This window comes from Perognathus longimembris, chromosome 1, assembly GCF_023159225.1.
Source record: "Perognathus longimembris pacificus isolate PPM17 chromosome 1, ASM2315922v1, whole genome shotgun sequence".
NCBI lineage: Eukaryota > Metazoa > Chordata > Mammalia > Rodentia > Heteromyidae > Perognathus > Perognathus longimembris.
Window position 1 is genome coordinate 50,162,025 of NC_063161.1, and position 19,190 is coordinate 50,181,214.

The 19,190-nt window shown below is 47.3% G+C and overlaps 1 protein-coding gene across 1 annotated transcript; it reads left to right on the plus strand.

Moving 5' to 3' along the window:
* The first annotated feature begins 3,198 nt into the window (after positions 1–3,198).
* Positions 3,199–13,317, plus strand: LOC125354691 (keratin, type II cytoskeletal 73). The gene is made up of 9 exons (XM_048350456.1): positions 3,199–3,687; positions 4,855–5,069; positions 6,033–6,093; positions 6,564–6,659; positions 7,943–8,107; positions 10,167–10,292; positions 10,657–10,877; positions 12,085–12,119; positions 13,061–13,317. The coding sequence occupies exons 1-9, from the start codon at positions 3,241–3,243 to the stop codon at positions 13,315–13,317; spliced, it is 1,623 nt and encodes a 540-aa protein (XP_048206413.1). The 5' UTR covers positions 3,199–3,240.
* Positions 13,318–19,190: the final 5,873 nt, after the last annotated feature.

Here is a 19,190-nt window from a genome sequence, read left to right on the forward strand (position 1 = left end):
TTTCTCTTTGTAAAATGTTAATGGCAAAAGCTCACATCTACTTCTATTCCTCAGAACAGTTTATTGGGTGGTAGTGGGGTTTGAACCCAGGGTTTACATTTGTCAAGGCTCACGAGCTACATCTCCAGTGTTAAGGACAGTTTACATGACCCTCCAGTTACATTCCATGGACAACTGATTTTGTTACACCATTTGACAGATGGGAAAACTGAGTTTGAAAAGCTCCCTTACAATACTAAGCAATGGTAGAGCTGGAATGAAAAACTAAAGCTCTGGCTGGGTGCTGGTGGTTCATGCTTGTAATCCTAGTTACTCAGGGGGCTGAGATCTGAGAATCACGGTTCAAAGCCAGCCTGGGCAGGAAAGTCTCTGAGACTCTTATCTTCAATTACCCACCAGAAAATCAGAAGTGGAGCTGGGCCTCAAAGTGGTAGAGTGCTAGCCTTGAACAAAAAATGCTCAGGGACAGTGACTGGGTCCTGAGTTCAAGCACCAGGACACTGGATCTTACCTTCTCCTTCTTGTCCGTGACATTCTTCGTCTTCCTCCTTAGCCTGGATCTCCTCCACTGACTGGGTGAAGGGTGCTCATCTGGTGGGCAGGTCACATGCTTAGCCTGGCTAGGCAGGAAGGTACAGGATTAGACTTGGGGAGACATCTTAGCTCCTCAGTCTAGGTTCAGAGAAAGAGACCTCGTGAGAAATGTCACAGCCCCCTAGTCAGGAATATTTATCTCAAAAGTTCCATCTTTCAGGTCCCTAGTCTGAGGAAGAACAAAAACATTGGCTAATGTGATTTCTGCACTTTCCTGACCTCAATTGAAGGTAGACAAGAGAAGCTAGAGCCCCAAATACTCTCACAAGCAGTTAGCAAACTAGTGTTTGGGGGTTTGTTTTTCAGTTTTGTGCTAGTCTTGGGGCTTGAACTCAGGGCCTGGGCTCTGTCTCTTAGATTTTTTCATTCATGGATAGTGCTCTACTACTTTTTAAAAAAAATTTTCCCTGGCTTCTTTTTGCTCAAGGTTAGCACTCTGCCACTTGAGCCACAGCGCCACTTCTGCCTTTTTCTATATATGTGGTGCTGAGGAATCGAACCCAGGGCTTCAGGTATACAAGGCAAGCACTTTACCACTAGACCATATTCCCAGCCCCCAGTGCTCTACTACTTAAGCCACAGTTCTACTTCCAACTTTTTTCTGGCTAATTGGAAATAAGAGTTGTATACAATTTTCTGTCCAAGATAACTTCAGGATCCTCAGATCTCAGCATATTGAGGAGCTAGGATTACAGGCCTGAGCCACCAGTACCCAGCTACCAACTAGTTTTGAGTGACTCAAAGAAAGGGTCTGGTTTCTCCTTTTCTTGCTTCACATTAGCATAGAATTTTGGTTTTCATAAACCCGGCATTTCCTATTACCTATATAGTATTCCATTGATAGACATAAGTCACTCTTCACTAAGTTTTGGATATTAGTTATGGGAAAGATATATGTTTATACACACATATATCTGTATTAATATTTACAGTTATTTAATTTTGGGGGGATACAAGATAGAAGCAATTTCCATCTACTATAGAGAAAACTATGGCACAGGTCTCTTTGAACCAACATGGTTTCTAGATATCATTTGCTATTTCAGCATTGTCTTTGCTGCCTGTCCCTGTGAGCAAGGCCATCCTGGGCCAGGCATTACAGTAGTGGTCCCAACTCTGTAGACCCAGCACACTGAGAGGTACCAGGTAGTTTGCACACCAGTGGTCAGCAGCTGGTTCCAGTGTTTCGGCCCAGGCGGGCTTCCTTCAACCCTTACACCTTCCTTCCCACTTCCCACTTCTGTGCCCCCAAGGCCAACTTCAGGAAGCCTAGGATCTCTAAATCTAAATCTGAGAAGAATGTGATCTGAGATGATTCTGTGGCAGAAAGAATAGACAGGTCCATGCATAAAATAGTGGACGGTTTCTCTCACTGTGGTGCTGTCTTGCCATCTCTGCCTGTGAGATCTGACTGGCAAGGTCAAGGCAGAGGTGTGTTCTAGCCAGATGACGTTTGATTGTTACACACCTGTGGTGTGTGTGAGAATGCTCTGGCCCTTTGGCTGGCCTGTACATTGCTAGCTGAAAGATATGTGCCTGTTCCAGATATTGGTGTTGGTCATAGTGGCCAGTCTTGGCATGGTCCTAGCTGCATCAGGAGCTCCAGATTTGCTGCTTCCCATGTCATCTCATCACCTTCACCTCTTCCTCATTCGAAGCCCCAGGTGACTGCCAGGAGGAAGGGAGGTGACCTCGAAGTAATAAAGATGGAATTCAGCGAACTGATCTGAGCTATCCAAACTTCCAGCGGAAGTCACCCACCTCAAGAAACAGGTAAAAGCTGGGCATCGGTGGCTCATGCCGTAATCCTAGCTACACAGGAGGCTGAAATCTGAGCATGGTGGTTCAAAGCTAACCCGGGCAAAAAACAAGTCCATGAGATTCTCATCTCTAATGACCCCCCCTCGCCCCCGCAAAAAAAAGCCAGAGGTGAAGTTGTGGCTAAAAAGCTAAAGCTAAAGAAAAGAAAAGGAGTGGGGGCAAAAGTCAAGGTGTGGCCGTGAAGGTAAGTTAGCATCCAAGATTTATCTGGTACACAGCAGGAGTCAGGCAGCCAAAGGACCGGGCTAAGAGTCCAGGTAGACTTCCCTTCAGTGGAGCTGAGAACTATCAGTGGCCATGAGAACTATCTCCATCAGCCCTGGGGAGCCAGGCCCTGGGACTCTCCTTAACCACATGAAAGCAGCTCAGCTAGGGTCCCCAGAGCAGCCTATCTGATGCTAGCAGGGATGATGAGATTTCCCACAGATGATGCTGTCAATTAAAGGTCTTCTCTTAGCACCCCCACAATCCTAGGCCCCCATCATTCCCCCTGGGGAAGGACAATTGGGGGTGTGACAAACTTCCCAGCCAGATCTTTCTGAAGATACTACCACTTGGCTAATTACCCTGTATTCATTAGATAAGACTCAATTACTCGAGCAAAGACTGCCAAGCCAGCACTTTGGGGGTTTTCAAGTTATTTACCCAGTGTCTCTAATTTTGCTGGGGAGAAAACGATGTCTTGCTCCCAGGCAAACTAAACGTACAAATTAGAAAACTGGCTCCTTTCTGACCTTTATAAAGGACAAGGCCTAAATCATAAGCCAGTGAGCTGCTTCACAGCTAAGGGTTAGTCTCTCAGCCTAGTTCTTTGGCCTGCTCAGCATGAACCGCCAATTCACCTGCAAGTCAGGAGCTGCCGCCAACAGGGGCTTCAGCGGCTGCTCTGCTGTGCTCTCCGGTGGAAGCTCAGCCTCCTACCGGGCAGGAGGCAAAGGGCTTGGTGGGGGCTTCAGCAGTCGGAGCCTCTACAGCCTGGGGGGTGCCCGGAACACCTCCTTCAATGGGCCCAGTGGCAGCGGTAGGGCAGGAGGCTATGGGTTTTGCCGGAGTCGTGCCAGTGGCTTTGCTGGTAGCATGTTTGGCAGTGTGGCTCTGGGTTCCTCGAGTCCATCCATGTGTCTGCCTGGAGGCATCCACCAAGTGACCATCAACAAGAGCCTGCTGGCCCCCCTCAATGTGGAGCTGGACCCTGAGATCCAGAAAGTGAGGACCCAGGAGCGGGAGCAGATCAAGGTGCTGAACAACAAGTTTGCGTCCTTCATTGATAAGGTGGGTATAGGGAGAGAACTCAGCACAGCCCTCCCTTCTTCCCCCACCCTCCCACTCTTCCTTATGTGGAGCAGAGGAAAGGGGGACTCTTTCCAGGGAGGGACACTGTGGGATCCCCAGAGCCTCATGGTGGTAATTGGAATATTCATAAATCATATTCTGAGATACCACTGCATGGGCATTTCTTCATCAGTCACCCTGGTCAAAACTGGCAGGATGCTTTCTGACAGTGTCTTGGACATCAGAGTTGAGGGTTGGGGTGAGAAGGGTATAAGGAACTGGAGAGCTTTATCTGGGAAGGTGATGCAGTGGCCTCTGGGCCAAAAAGTGGGGAGACTTTCAGCCCGTGAGATTTAGAAGCCAGGAAGAGGAGGGACCAGAGGCTGACAGAGACATCGAAAACTCCAGGAGCACAGGAGTGTGTGTTTTGACAACTTCTTTAGGTAATGCTGGTACATGATAAGGTTTGGGAACTATTGGAGACCAAGTAGTAGGAGAGTTTTAGGAAATAAAAACTTTCTGGTCTTAGGGAGTCAGTGAGGTGAGTGGTGAAGTTTGAATAGGAGTTTCCCAGATTGAGGTGGACCAAAAGTGTAGGCAGACTACAGGCCAGGCTGCCAGCTCTGAGCAGAGGGGCTGAGAACAGCAAGGTCAGCACAGGCTGGCTTGTGTGCACCAGGACTGGTCTTTGAGAGGCAGCCCAAGCTGAATACACACATTGGGCCTGGCAAGTGTGTATGGACAGGGAGGAGGCAGGTGTCTAGGTCTTGACCAACAGAGGAAAATGAAGATGCTGGAGCTCTTCTTGATCTCAGAGGCTGCCTCCTGGGCAAGCACCTCTATTGGACAAAGGAGTTCTAGGTTGAAAGGAAGCTTGTGGGGTGGGAAATCCTTTTCTGCTGAAAGCCATTTGGATATTATTGTGTGGGTCATACGATATTACAGACCTAGGCAGAAGGCTGAAAGCAGCCTGTGAGAAGTGTTACATGTCTGTTTTGTCATACCAAATGACTTTGTAGGTCTCATATAGCCTGCAGGCTAATCAGCCTCAACCCCTGTCAAATAGAACAAAAGGAAACCTCACCTCCTTCTTTCCTTTTCCTTTTTCTCTGTTTGAAATAATTGATTGTGGTGTGAGTTCTAGGTAGCCTTTGATTTGGGTTCCAGGTACGCTTCCTGGAGCAGCAGAACCAGGTGCTGGAGACCAAGTGGGAGCTGCTGCAGCAGCTGGACCTGAACAATTGCCGGAAGAATCTGGAGCCCATTTATGAGGGCCACATCAGCAGCCTGCGGAAGCAGCTGGAGACGCTGTCTGGGGACCGAGTGAGGCTGGACTCAGAGCTGAGGAGCATGAGGGACGTGGTGGAGGACTACAAGAAGAGGTGAGTGGAGTAGTGGTGCCCAGGCTAAATTGCCTTCTGGGGGCTGTGCTTTCCCAGCAGGCACTGGGACATTTGCCTCTGGTTTTAGACTGACTGCATTCAGGCAGAGCAACCTATCTGCACTCACCTGCCGAGGCAAGGTGGGAGCTTCTTCTGGGCAACCAGGTGGGTAGACAGTGGACACTCAGCTTCTCAGGCTGTGCCAATTCCCACCTTGGCATGCATTCCCTCCTTCTCCCCACTAGAGAACCCCTGTGTGTGTATATTCCAGCTTTCTGGTCCCAGCGTTCACCTAGTTTCAAGGAGACCCTGAGAAGGGCAGAAAGTGGCGGTCCTGCTGGGTTCCCTGAGGTCCTGCACATTTGACTTATGCCCCTTCTTGTACTGGGTGAGCTCCTGTCTTGGGGGTGATATAGAGTTGTGGGTAGGGATATCAGGCATCAGAGCGTCCCAAGAAGCATGAATAAGGGAAGTGGGGGGCTGGTGTGTCCTGCTTTAAATGCGGAGAGGAAGAAGGAAGAACCAACTCAGGGAACCAGACATCAGAGAAAATTCAGACCCACTTGTCATCAGCTGTGGCCTGGAACCCTGGCCACAACTTGGCCAAGTAGTCTTCATCAGTTTGGACAGTTACCAACATGTAGAACAATGCCCGTTGAAATATGTAATATGGGGAGACAGAACTGGGGGCTTCTGCCTAATTCTAGCTACTCAGGAGGCTGAGATCTGAGGGTTATGGTTTGAAGCCAGTCAGGACAGGAATGTCTGTGAGACTCTTACCTCCAATTAACCACCAAAAAGCCTGAAGTGGAGGTGTGGCTAAAGTGGTGAAGCATTAGCCTTGAGCACAGAGGCTCAGGGACAGTGTATAGGCCTTGAGTTCAAGCCCCAGGACCAGCACACATACACACACATACACACATACACACACACTCCATCTTCTCACTAGTGCTTTTCCCACAGGTATGAAGAGGAAATAAACAAGCGTACAACTGCGGAGAATGACTTCGTGGTGCTTAAGAAGGTGAGGTGGGTTCCTGGCCCTGGGTCCCCAAGGGTGTGTGCACAGTAAACAGAGGAAGGATTCAGGCCTGCTTTCTTCAAGGAAGGGACTGGAGATGACAAACCAGAGTAGGAGCCAGAGGCTTGCTGCCTGGGACATCTTGGACATCTGAGAGGGGCAGGGATGTCCCTTCTACTCATTACTGGCAAATTGCCGTGGCTGCCATTGGCTCACTGACTGCCCAGTGACCCTTCACATGGAGGAGCTGGCTCCTGTGCCATGTCTTTGAGAACGAGGCAGAATGTGTCCAGAGGCCCAAGACATTTGTCCAAGGTCTTGCAGTGAATTCTAGCTGGAAGTCAGGTTCCTGCCCACTGGATCTTTAGTCTGTTCCCTGGGGTGGCTAGATGCAGAGTGCTGGGATGTCATTTGGGGGGATGCTTGTTAGGGCTTAAAGAATGGTGGTGTCAGGTGTTTCTGGTTCTCCTTAGGATGTGGATGCAGCGTACATGAGCAAGGTGGAGCTTCAGGCCAAGGTGGATGCTTTGGACGGGGAAATCAAGTTCTTCAAATGCCTGTACGAGGGGGTAAGGCTTCTCTGCACACTGCTGGCCCTGTCTTCTGTAGGGACAGTTGTGTGAGGAGTAGGTAGTTGCCTATCAGGAAGCTTAGGAGCCCAGGATCTCCAGCATTTGGGTTCTGGGGGGTTTTGCAGATTAGAGGTGAAACTGCTGGCTTATCCTGGTGCTCATCAGTCTCCATGTGACCTCTGATATCCTGCTGGCATATCTTCCAGGACACCATGGGTCCTTGAGGGGATCTCACTGACTTCAGCCAAGCATGTTCTCATTCCTGCTCATCTATTTTTTTTCCTGCCACGTGAGGCATTTTCTGGGGTACTGGGCAAGAATCCCCAAGGGGATGGGGGCTCTTCTCACCTTTTGTAGTTTCTTTTCCCCTTCCTTCCTTCCTTCCTTTCTTCCTTCCTTCCTTCCTTCCTTCCTTCCTTCCTTCCTTCCTTCCTTCCTTCCTTCCTTCCTTCCTTCTTTCCTTCCTTCTTTCCTCCCTCCCTCCCTCCCTCCCTTCCTCCTTCCTTTCTCCTCTCCCCCCTTGTCTTCCTTCCTTTCACTCAGGGCCTGGGCAATGTTCCTAAGCTTTTGTGATGAAGTCTAGCACTCTACCACTCAAGCCAAAGCTCCACTTTTGGATTTTTGGTGGGTAATTGGGGGATAAGAATCTTATAGACTTTCTTGCTTGGGCTGGCTTTGAACTGCAATTCTTATATCTCAACCTCCTCAGTAGCTAGTATTATAGGTGTGAGCCACTAGCTCCTGGCTTTCTTTTTCTTTTCTTTTCTTTTCTTTTCTTTTCTTTTCTTTTCTTTTCTCTCTCTCTCTCTTTCTTTCTTTCTTTCTTTTCCTCCCTCCCTCCCTCCTTCCTTCCTTCCTTCTTTTTTTCTTTCTTTCTTTCTTTCTTTCTTTCTTTCTTTCTTTCTTTCTTTCTTTCTTTCTTTCTTTCTTTCTTTCTTTCTCTTTTTTTTTGTAGTTCTTTTAGGAACATCTGGCTTCAAGCCTTCATGTTTTGACCAAGCATACATGGGCTTTTGTGTCCTGAGAGTTCTTTGTGTGGTACAAGCCAGGTGATTTCCCTCTTCCTTTTCCACAATGGCCCCCATCTCAGGTGGCAGACATGGGCAGACTGTTTTCTTCCTGGGGTTTCAGTATGGATTTGAAGTTTGGGATTCACAAGCTCAGCCTGCCTTGGGGGATGCAGCTTTCATTGTACCTGTTTAGGAATGGTGTGGATTCATGCTGATGGGTTAGGGCTATCACCTTGGTCACAGTAGATCAAGCTACCTCGTCTCCTGCAGGAGATTGCTCAGATGCAGTCCCATATCAGTGATACATCTGTCATCCTGTCCATGGACAATAACCGGAACCTGGACTTGGACAGCATCATCACCGAGGTCCGTACCCAGTACGAGGACATCACCCTGAAGAGCAAGGCTGAGGCAGAGATGCTCTACGAGACCAAGGTGAGGCAGCACCCCTGCCTTCGTCACGTGTGTAGGGACTTGGGTCCATTCCCTGTTTTGTCTATTCTGACCCACCATGGCTCACAGTTGGTTGGGAACACAGCCCTGTCCTTGGCACTGAGGGAAGCTCAAAGGAGACACAGATTTGACCTTGGGAGCCACACAGCTTTGACCTTAGTCCTCCTGTGGCAGCCATTGGAGGGTGCATCTTGCTGAGTGAAAACAGATGGAGTTTGAGGGAGGGGAACCATGAGTGGTTAGCACCTTAGCTGTCTCATTCAGTAGAGTAAATTAGGGCATTGACATCAGGTAACTCCTATCTTTTTGCTCAAGTCCAACCCCAACACAGAGGGGGTGTTTGAGTCCCTTAGATCTTAGCTTCTCTAATGGGTATGGGTAGGAGGTGACTCTTCAGGTAATTTGGTTTCTCATATCAAGATGGAAACTTCTTAATTGTTCCTTGCTGTTATCAGGCTCTTTCCCTAGGGAAATCACTCCTGGGAGACTTTACCTCTCCCTCCTCTTCTCCTTGTCAAGCTGGGAGGGGGAGGTTTGGCCTTTGGGAAGAGGAGAGAGGCTTTTGGGGACTAGGAGACAACACAGATGGGGAATTCTTGCTAGAGGACTTGAGGCATGGGCCTCAGATCCTTGATCATTATTGTCACAGGCTAGGACTGGGAATGGACACGTGACCTCAGCCCCAGGCTGTCACTCCCACAGTCTTTCCAAAAGACAGGTCTGCACAGACATGATTCATGGGCCATTGGCTCTTTGGGGTTATCTACACAAACCTGTACTTCTCTAGTGAGGGGTGGGTATGCACTACCTAAGCAAAATGTTGGCAGAGTTCTAACTGCAGTAATATAAAAGCTTATATTTTTTCATAATTTTCCACTTAAAGGTGCATCCAGTGGCCTTTAGCTGACAAGTGATGGAGCTGGATCAAAGTCTTAGAGGATCTAAGTGTAGGTGGCTAGGCATGAGATTAGGACCCAGCATCAGGTGACAGGGACAGGGCATATTATCCTATCTCCTGATTGCTGAAGGTCACTCCTATTGTGTGTTCCCATTAAACCATGTTCTCTCTGTGACCTAATTCAATGGCAACATCAAAGGCAGGAAGAGTCCAAAAGTAGTAGATAACCCAGGATTCATGGCTAGTTCTACTGGCTCCCACCAAACACACAAAGCATACCTATGTGCCAAGCCCTCCCAGGCCCCAGCTCAGCCCAGGCCTATAGCGTAGGATCCACCTAAGCTAACAAGGAGAAAATACAGATGGACTGCTTACTTGTTCATTCTTTTCTGTTTACTTGTTCATTCATACATTTACTTGTTCATTCATCAGGCACATTGAGCACCAACTAGATTCTGGGAACTCTGAAATAAAAGGGAAGACCCAGATACCCATTCATTCTGAGTGTGATAAGGAAGGTACCGAAGCAAGTCATTATGATACAGCATGGTCTCGTTGCATTATGGATTGGTATATCCAGAGCAACAGAAACAGAATTGCTCCCAACCATAATGAGATCAGAAAAGGCCTGAGGAAATGGCTCTGCCCTGACTGAATGGAAGAGAAAAGGAAAAATGGAGGGGAGAGGCTTACAGGTGGAGGAGGAATCCTAGAGATATGAGTGGGATATTTAGAAGGATGATTCCCTTCATATTTGGTGAAGCCAGATACCAGGTAGATGATGGGCAGGGACAATGAAAAATGATTAGGTAGGAGTTTGACCTTGACCTTGAAGAACTACTGTGAAAGGAGGGCCACACCTGCAGATGGGTATTAATAAAGATCCAGTTTAGGGTGTACAGGACCTCTAATAGTTCTTTTGGACAAATCAAACTTAGGGAGACCATTAAGCTTAAGGCAAATAAGTTCGGTGACAGGTGGTTTGAAATGGAAGCTTCTGACAGCTTCGTGAGGCTTGGGACCATTTCCAAATCTCCCAAGCTTTCCAAGCAAAAGGCACACACAGTCTCTGTGCCAGGATGGGTTCATATAGTCCCAAGTCACATCTCTGCTCTCCCCTGCTGCCCCCCCCCCCCCGCCCAGTTCCAGGAGCTGCAGCTGGCAGCTGGCCGGCATGGGGATGACCTCAAACACACCAGGAATGAGATCTCAGAGCTGAGTCGGCTCATTCAGAGGCTGCGCTCAGAGATTGAGAGCGTGAAGAAACAGGTAAGGGGGCTGAGGGGTGCTGAATCACTCCCAAGGGAGGGACACACTGCTCAGCACACCCCTGCACCATCTCCCTCCTTTTGATCCTCATCTCTGCACGTCCTTCTTCTGTGGGACCCCCGTTTTCATTGTCTGCATTTTTCTTTTACTTGAAGTATGCTTTGATGATAGGGCCTTTTCGTAAAGTCACAGGGTTCAGAGTGGTAAGTTCTCCCAGGAATTTCCCCTGTCCCAGATGTAGCTGGGTCTCTGCTTTAGAAAGTGAGGCAGGATTGAGGAGGGACCAGCCATGGAGTGCCTGTGGAGGAAGTGAGGCCCACACATTGTAGAGCTCAGGGGGTGATGAAACCTCCCTGCTCCACAGTGCTCCAACCTGGAAACGGCCATCGCTGATGCGGAGCAGCGGGGTGACAGTGCCCTCAAAGATGCCCGGGCCAAGCTGGATGAGCTGGAAGTCCGCCTCCAGCAGAGCAAGGAGGAACTGGCCCGGATGCTGCGCGAGTACCAGGAGCTCATGAGTGTCAAGCTGTCCCTAGACATCGAGATCGCCACCTACCGCAAACTGCTGGAGGGCGAGGAGTGCCGGTGAGTGGGTGGAGGGATGAAGGAGCCATTGGAATCTTCCCCGGTGACTCAGTTTCCCAGCATGTATGGTGCAGACAGCTGGGAGGGCTGAGGACGTTTTTCAGTTTACCCACAAACGTAGCTGGGAGCAGGATCCAGTCAGGTTATGTGACAGCAATGTCCTTCAGCGTTCAGAGGGCATCTCAGCAAGGCTCAGACACTTGCGAATATCTCCCATTAATAAAGAGACAGGGGGGAATCGTAAGCTCAGAGTCTTTCAGCAGACTGTACTAGTAGCTCTTCCCCAGATTAAATAATTTCATTTCTGTTATATTTATTTGTGGTGCTACCTCTTCCCCTTATTTTGTTAAGTAATACTAATTTTCCTATTGATCCATGATGATATACAAGTTCATTTTAAAATATAATTTTGTTGTTATTATTGAGGTATTACCTAGAAGGGTTACCATTTTCATAAGTCAGGTAATGAGTGCAATTTGTTTTAGACAATGTCACCCTTTCCTTCACTTTCCCTTACAACTTCCCTTTAAGAAAAATATGCTTATCTTATAAAAGGCCAGGTTAGTTCAAAACATCCCATATTTAATATATCATATATAATATTTTATGTGGTATGTAGGATGTGTGCCATATAACATATAGTATATATTATATTACATATAAGTACAATTGTTTACAATTTATTATTGTTATTGTTGCCATACTAGGTTTTGAACTCAGAGCCTCATGCTTGCTAGGCAGGGATTCTACTACTTGAGCCATGTCCCCGGTTCCCAAATACTAAATCTTTTTGACAGTATGAGCTGCTCATAGTGATAGTTAGAAGGCTAGCACACAAAGGACTGACCTTGCAAAACCCCACAGCACAGAGTGGAGAACTGCGAGAAAGCTGCATAGCTAGCTCCTTCCTAGCGATGTCTGGTTCTAATAGTTCCATTCATCCGTTTACTCAACCAGCAGCCTCTCTGCAGTAAAGCAACGGGCTCATGAGAAGCCCCACAGGAAATGGTGTTGGTGTAGGGACCCCCCAGGTTCCAAGTCCTTACTTGAAGTGGAAAAATGGGTGAGGGAAGGAGGTGCCTGAAAGCAGTAGGGAGAGTTAATGTCACCTGGCTGGCTGGCGGCCAGGGCTCCAGGAGTTTATGTGGGTATGGTGGGTAACATCTGGGATTCCATGGGATCTTCTCTGTTTTCTCTCTCTGTGCAGGATGTCTGGAGAATATACCAATGCTGTGAGCATTTGTGAGTATTTCACATCTGTCAGGGAATATGTTTGGGCAATCAACAAACACCAAATGAATGAGTGTTAATTACCAGGATCACTGTGGCACAGCCTGAGCACTGTTTCCTGTCCCACTTCCAACTGCCTTTTGGAGTTGCTTCTTTCCCAGCAGAGCCAGTTCCCCATTACAGGGTAGCACAGCACATCTCCTGCCCTGCCCACCTTGGCTTGCCTCCTAGAGGAAACAGTGATTGCAGAGAACCTCCTGCCCCCCCACCAGTGGAGACTTATGCAAAGACAGACACTGTGCAAATCAGCTGTAATCTGCTCCCATCCTGTTCAGCCTAGCCTCCTCTTAAGAAAGGGGCCAGCATTGACTCCCTAATTTAAGCCGTTAGGAAGTTCGTTCAAAGAAATAATTTAGCAATGTATTCTTGGGTTCTCTGATGTCCCTGTCCTTTGAAGGGAAGAAGTCCTTGCTACTTTTGTCCATTTCAAAAGCAAACAGGGGGCTGGGTACTGGTGACTCACGCCTGTATTCCTAGCTACTTGGGAGGCTGAAATCTGAGGGTCACAGTTTGATGCCAGCCCAGGGAAAGGAATGTCTGTGAGATTTTTTTTTCTTCCAAGTAACCAGAAAAAGGCTGGAAGTAATCCTGTAGCTCAAGTGGTAGAGTGCCAGCCTTGAGAGGAAAAAGCTAAAGGACAGTGTCTGGTCCCTGAGTTCAAGCTCAAGTACTAGAGGAAAAAAAAAAAAAGAATGAGCAGGTGCCCAGTGGGAACCCTGTGGCATCTGGACTGTTTATCCTGGAGCTGGAGCTGCTTGGGAATTGAATGTACATCACTAAACCCAAGTTCATGGTCAGTGGAAGAGTTTGCTTAGGAGGGAGATATCTGAGCTAGTTGGTGCCTCCTCTAACTTGGGAAACACACTGATCCCTCCCCTTTCCATTCTTCACAGCGGTCATCAGCAGCTCCACTGCTGGGACAGCAGGGGCAGGAGCCGGCTTTGGGTTCAGCGGTACTGGCTCCTATGGCTTCCGGCCCAGCTCTGTCGGTGGGGGCTACAGCATGCTCTCTGGAGGCTGTGTCACTGGCACCGGGAACTGCAGCTCCCGTGGGGAGCCCAAGACCAGGCTTGGAAGTGCAAGTGAATTCAAGGATTCCCCAGGGAAGAACTTGGCTCTGGGCCCACCTACCAAGAAAACTACTAGATAAAGTGACAGCCTCCTTCTCCAGCACCTACTCTGCTTGGATTTCTTCTCTAGGAAGTTCCTTTGTCCCAGTTGTCATCCTTTCATTGACACCAATATCTCCTCCTTTTCTTTGGCCTCTCCACCTTAGTCTTTCTTAACCACAATCCAGGATTCTAGGAGTGGAGCCATCTCACCACTCTTCTACAGCAAATACAGAGACTCCTTAACCCAGTCCTCAATTCCTGATGAGGAGCTGGGCCTGTCTCTGAATGCATGTCCTCTTGCAGGGAAAGGTTTGCTCTAGGGTGACCCCAATCCTCCTGCTACCCATCACAACCTGCTCCCTAGGTACAAAAGGCTTCAGATGCATTGGTGAATAACCCTGTAAGAATTGTGTCCTCTTAGACCAGTGCCAGCTCAGACCAAGCACCTGACTGCAGAATATGTCAGCCAGGTTCACCAACCATCATAGGACTGGGAGTATCCCTTTAGGCTGGCCCAGTAAGTCATGGGGATTTCAATCTCCATCTCTGAGCTCTAGGCCTTGTTTTGGCCTCACCTTCCTGCTTCTCTGTCCCACCAATAAACTTATAAAACTTATGCAGGGTCAGGTTGCTTCTCTCTCTCCTAAGGAAACTCTCATCTCAGGCCATGTCTCTTCTGCATGTAGAGTGATTATTCAATGGGATGTTGGGGCATCTAAGGTCCCTCTGCTCCAGAGCTCCAAAATATCTCCATCCTGCATGGGATAGAGGATCCTGACACCTAGTATTCATCTCCTGTCTCTCCCCAGCAAATGCTCCTAAGTCATGCATTTCTCACAATCATGGTCCAGTGGATATGAAATCTTTAGGAACACTCAGGTTATTAGTAAGAAGAAGGAGCCAACACTTACCTCTTGGCAAGATTTAAGACTTGTCAGGAGGCAGAAGAAAGCCAATTCTAGAAAGGGCCACAAAAAGGCCCCAAAATGTTAGGCACTGGTGGCTCATGCCTGTGATCCTAGCTACTCAGGAAGCTGAGATCTGAGGATCACAGTTGGAATCCAGCCCGAGCAGAAAAGTTCAAGAAGCTCTTATCTCCAACAAATCAAGAAAAAGCTGGAAGTGGAGATGTGGCTCAATGGTAGAGTGCCAACCTTGAGTGAAAAGCCCAAGGTAGATTGCAAGGCACTGAGTTCAAGCCCTAGGACCAACACAAAAGAAAGAAAGAAAGAATGAATGAATGAAAGAAAACATAGGTTCACCTTTAGTCATAACCTGACCCAAATAAGTAATGAAGTGATCTGTAACACTGAGGATAGAGGGATGGAGAAAATGATCTTTATCCCTCAGGGAGATAGGGTCATAAAGAAAGATAATGAAATATAAGTGAGATAAACAACCAAGGAAGATCCAGAAGTAGTCCAAGAGAGAGCAAGGAGGCCTCAGGGAGGGCTTGGAAGACTGTTAACAGAGGCAATAACTGCAGAGGTTTCAGAGAACAGGAGGGAGCTCATGAGGAAAAGGTGAAGTTTGGAGCCAGAGGCACTCACATGGCAAAGATCAGTTATTGTTATCCTGGCATCGAGGGCTCATGTTTGTAATCTGAGCCACTCAGGAGGCTGAGAACTAAGGATTTTGGCTTGAAGCCAGCCTGGGCAGAAAAGCCTGTGAGACTCATCTCCAATTAACTAGCTTTAAAAAGCCAGAGGCAGGTATATGGATCAAATGGTAGAATGCCAGCTTTGAGCTTTTTGAAAACAACAACAACAAATGAAGGCCAAAGACCCAGAGAGTTCAAGCCCCAGGATCAACACAAGATTATCAATAGATTATTGTTGCTGGCATGTGAAGAGTGAAACTGGAGGGACTCAATAGCTGAGGAGGGGGCGGTGGCCGTGAGCTGAGGAGTCAGCAGCAGGAAAGGATCAGAGAGGCTTCTTCTGGTCAGTGAAAAGCTGAGCTTTTATCCCGAGGAGTGTGAGGGAGAATCAGCAACTCTGTCCTTGACTGTGTGACTTAGCTAGGATGCTTCTGCTTCATAGGCCTCAGTTTCCTCATCAGTAGAAGTGGTTCATAACAGCAGTTATCCCATAAAGTTGCTGTGAGAAGGAAATTTAATGAGATAATGTTTGAGAATTATTTAGGTTAATGCCAAACACATAGTATGAGCCCATAAAGAGTTGTTTCAGATCCTATGAGATGTAGACTGGTCTTTCAAGAAGCTCAGGTGAGAAGAGGAGCAGAGAAGATTTGACAGAGCTCAGAAAGTGAACTTCTGATGATGAACGTGAATTTCGTTAAGAGCATTGGCAGATCAGAGACATTTCTGCCATCTAACTCCTGTGCTTGGATTCTGACAACCCTGACAGGCTCAATGGGCAAACTATGAAATCTGAGCACCTGCACACAGCAGGGCAGGTTAGGGAAGCTATTCTCGTGGCCTTTCTGGGATGTACTGGGAGGACTTCTGTCACGTGGTCCTGTTACAGGCTACATGTGGCTACCAACGTCTCTGAGGTGGGGGGAAGGGAGATGGCAGGGGCACTTTGGAGGCTAACTGCTTCAACACCACTCACATTTCAATGGCTAACACAAGTCACAGGGCCCTGGTGAAAGGCTGGGACAGGAGGAGGTGTATGGGTATTTGACACACACTTGACAGACTTTGGCTGTTATGCCAAGTCGCGAAACCACCACTAAAAAGACCACCGAGACTCAGACATTCCGAAATGCAATAGCAAGGCAAGACTTTATTCGAGCGGGGCCATGGCCCGGGCCTTGTCCTACCCACCGACACAGCGGAGGTTAGGAGGGAGCCCCAAGCTGCGATTACACAGGGCTTATAAAGGCCAAAAACCAAAGTTACAGCAATCAGGTGTTCAAGCAAGCAAGATTACGGGTACAAATCTGATTGGCTCAGGGTTGGAGGCATTCAAGGGGCGGTTAGAGTTAAGCATTCCCAGGTGGATAGAGTTCTTGACCGTCTGGGCCCTAATAAGCTTGGCCTGGGTTTGCTCAGACAACAAAATGGGGGCTGCCTGAAAATAGGGTTTACTTTTAACTCTTCATTCCCGCCTTCAGGCACAACTTCCTAAGTGTGGATGCTAATGCCAGGCCAACGCTGAGCATTCTTCCACCTTTGGCCTGTGTCAGAAGGCTGCTGCGTGTGCTTCCCAGAGTCCATTCAGACCCCTTTGCACACTGACTGTGTAACCCTGGCAGAATCAACTGGAAGGCATGTGATATTTTAGGTCTCCTGGGAGTTTTTTTTTTTTAATGAGGTATTATAAGTCTGCCTGGATTTGAGGAATTGATGTCCAAGGAATGGTGAATTTTGCTCACTCGTTCCTAAAGGATATTTCTTATATTTCTGGTTCTCATAAGATTTTTGGCTGAGACAGATCTGTAGTTAAAAAAAGTGCTTTTAAGATACCATTAATAAGCTGTGTCTTGGTGGCTCATGCTGGTAATCCTAGCTGCTCAGGAGGCTGAGATCTGCTGATCATGGTTTGAAGCCCTCCCAGGCAGAAACTCCCAGGAGACTCTTATCTCTAATTAACTACCCCAAATCCAGAGATAGAGCTGTGGCTCAAGTGGTAGAGCACTAAACTTGAGCCAGAAAGTTCAGGGACCAGCATCCAGCATCCAGAGTTCAAGCACCAGACCAGCAAAAAACCAAAAAACCAAACAAAACCCCAAAATTACTGCTAATAAAATCATGTATTAGAAAACTCTGTATTAGAATCAGCTTTACTTTTCTTTGCTTTCTGGTTTTATTTAAAATAAGCTCATATTAGAAAAATCAGAACTATTGAACACTAGACCAAAACCCATCATTCATAATCCTATCTTTTAGTCACTGTTGTGGAAAAAACTGAGTTTTCTAATACTCCTTGAAAAGCACTAAGTATCTTTTATTATTGTTGATGTAGTTTAGCACTGTACATTCATCACTTATTCACATATTCACTAGATGGACTCCTAGGCACTGTTCCTCAACTTTTGTGCTCAAAGCCAGTGCTCAGACCACTTGAGTCACAGATCCACTTATGGCTTTTTTGGTGATGAATTGGGGGGAGGGGGAGTCTCATGGGCTTTCCTGCCTGGGCTGGCTTTGAACCACCGCCATCAGATCTTAGCCTCCTGAGTAGATAGAATTGCAGGTGTGAGGCACCTGGCTAAATTGACTTTTTTCAAGAGAACTTTCAGGTTCACAGTAAAATTGGGGTGGCAGGTGTAGAGCTGTCCTACATGTCCCTCCCTTGTGCAATGTTCTCATTATCAACATCCCAGCAGACTGGAGCATTCATTATTACTGGTGAATGGACATCATTGAGCTTAGAGTCTATAATGAACACTGTGTGTGTGTGTGTGTGTGTGTGTGTGTGTGTGTGTGTGTGTGTGTGCTGGTGTTGGAGCTTGAACTTAGGGCCTCATGCTCTCCTTTGGCCTTTTCATTCAAGGCTGGCACTCTACCATTTGGGCCATACTGCCATTTTTGGCTTTTTGCTGCTTCTTTGGAAATAAGGGTCTCATGAACTTTTCTGCCCAGGCTGGCTTTGAATAAAAATTCTCAGCCTCTGGAGTAGCTAGTATTGCAGGCATGTGCCACTAGTACCACTAGTGCCGGGCCATGGTTGACATACGTGGTGCTAGGCATTCTGTGGGTAAGGATAATGTATAAGTGACACATGACCGCCATTATTCTGTCATACAAATTACGTTTTTTCATACAAAGATTTTATACTGCTGTAAAGTCCTCCAGCACTAAGCATATTAATGGATTTAGAAAGCCTTGAAATAAGGCACCTGCCTAACACTCTTTTTGATTTAACTCAACACAGATGCCATTCTCATACTTTAAAAAAAAAATCTCCTGTTACTTTCCAAATAGCAGCATTCTGGGGTGGAAAAGAGACCCAGTTTAATCAGCACATTGGCAAGACTCAACTCGGGTAGTTTTATCCATCTTTTGTGGTAGAGCTCTTAGGCAATGTTTTCTAGCTTAGTCTACCAAACTCTAGGTTGCTTTAGCCCAAGAACCAATGGCTGAAGTGGTCACCAGGGCCTGAGGTGACACAGTAAGCCACTGCTATGAGAATCTGTCCTCCCAGAACTCAGCCCCCTTTGATCTGCCCACACCCCCACACACGGGGTGCCTCTGGGGCCTCCATGGGTCATGACTGTCTCCCCACCATCTATAATAAACATGATGGTGGTGTTGACCTGCTCCTGATTCATCAAGCCAGGGGAGCCCTCTGGGGAAGATAAGAATGCATCACTTTATCTGTCTCCTATTCCTAGGCAGAAAAGCCCTGATCCCAGAGGAATAAGCATCTCAAATTCTTTGAAAGTTTCCAGAAAACAGGTGAAATTCAAAGACTCCTTTCATAAGCCAATGCTATGGAAAGCTTCCCTTTCCATTTAAATCTTTTTTTAAAAAAAATAAAATCTTCTCAGTGGCTAGAATTAATACACTCTTTTTTTTAGTTCAAGCAATATGAGGAATATAGGTCTCCAGGCTTCAGTGGGAAGAAATGCACTCTGGCATGCCTGAAACTTGCAGTTACATATACATGCACTTAATTAAATGTATGTTGGCCAATGAACCCTCCTAGCTGGTCTTGAGTAAGTAAAAATCATGTCTAAAAACAAAGAAACAACAAAGCTCTTCTTGTGTTTGTTGGGGGTAAAAACAGGCTAACATGATGGGGCACAGGAAAATCTTGTGAATTGATGAAAAAATATTCTTGAATGAATAACCTGTCAGTTCTTGAATGGTCTGCTGTCTCCAGCCCCTCCTCTGATGCCACAGAGAGCCCGCCCTTCCTCACCAGGGACATCCCAATTTTCTCTATCCATCGGTGTCTGGCACCATCTCTGCCACTCACTGATGTCCCTACCATCTTAT

What these genes read in the sequence shown, in the direction of transcription:
- LOC125354691 (XM_048350456.1), top strand. Translation starts at nt 3,241, where the DNA reads ATGAACCGCCAATTCACCTGCAAGTCAGGAGCTGCCGCCAACAGGGGC. An exon ending in GTGGAGGACTACAAGAAGAG is followed by an intron (nt 5,070 to 6,032) that starts GTGAGTGGAGTA and finishes CTTTTCCCACAG; the next exon opens with GTATGAAGAGGAAATAAACA. An exon ending in AGATGCTCTACGAGACCAAG is followed by an intron (nt 8,108 to 10,166) that starts GTGAGGCAGCAC and finishes CCCCCCGCCCAG; the next exon opens with TTCCAGGAGCTGCAGCTGGC.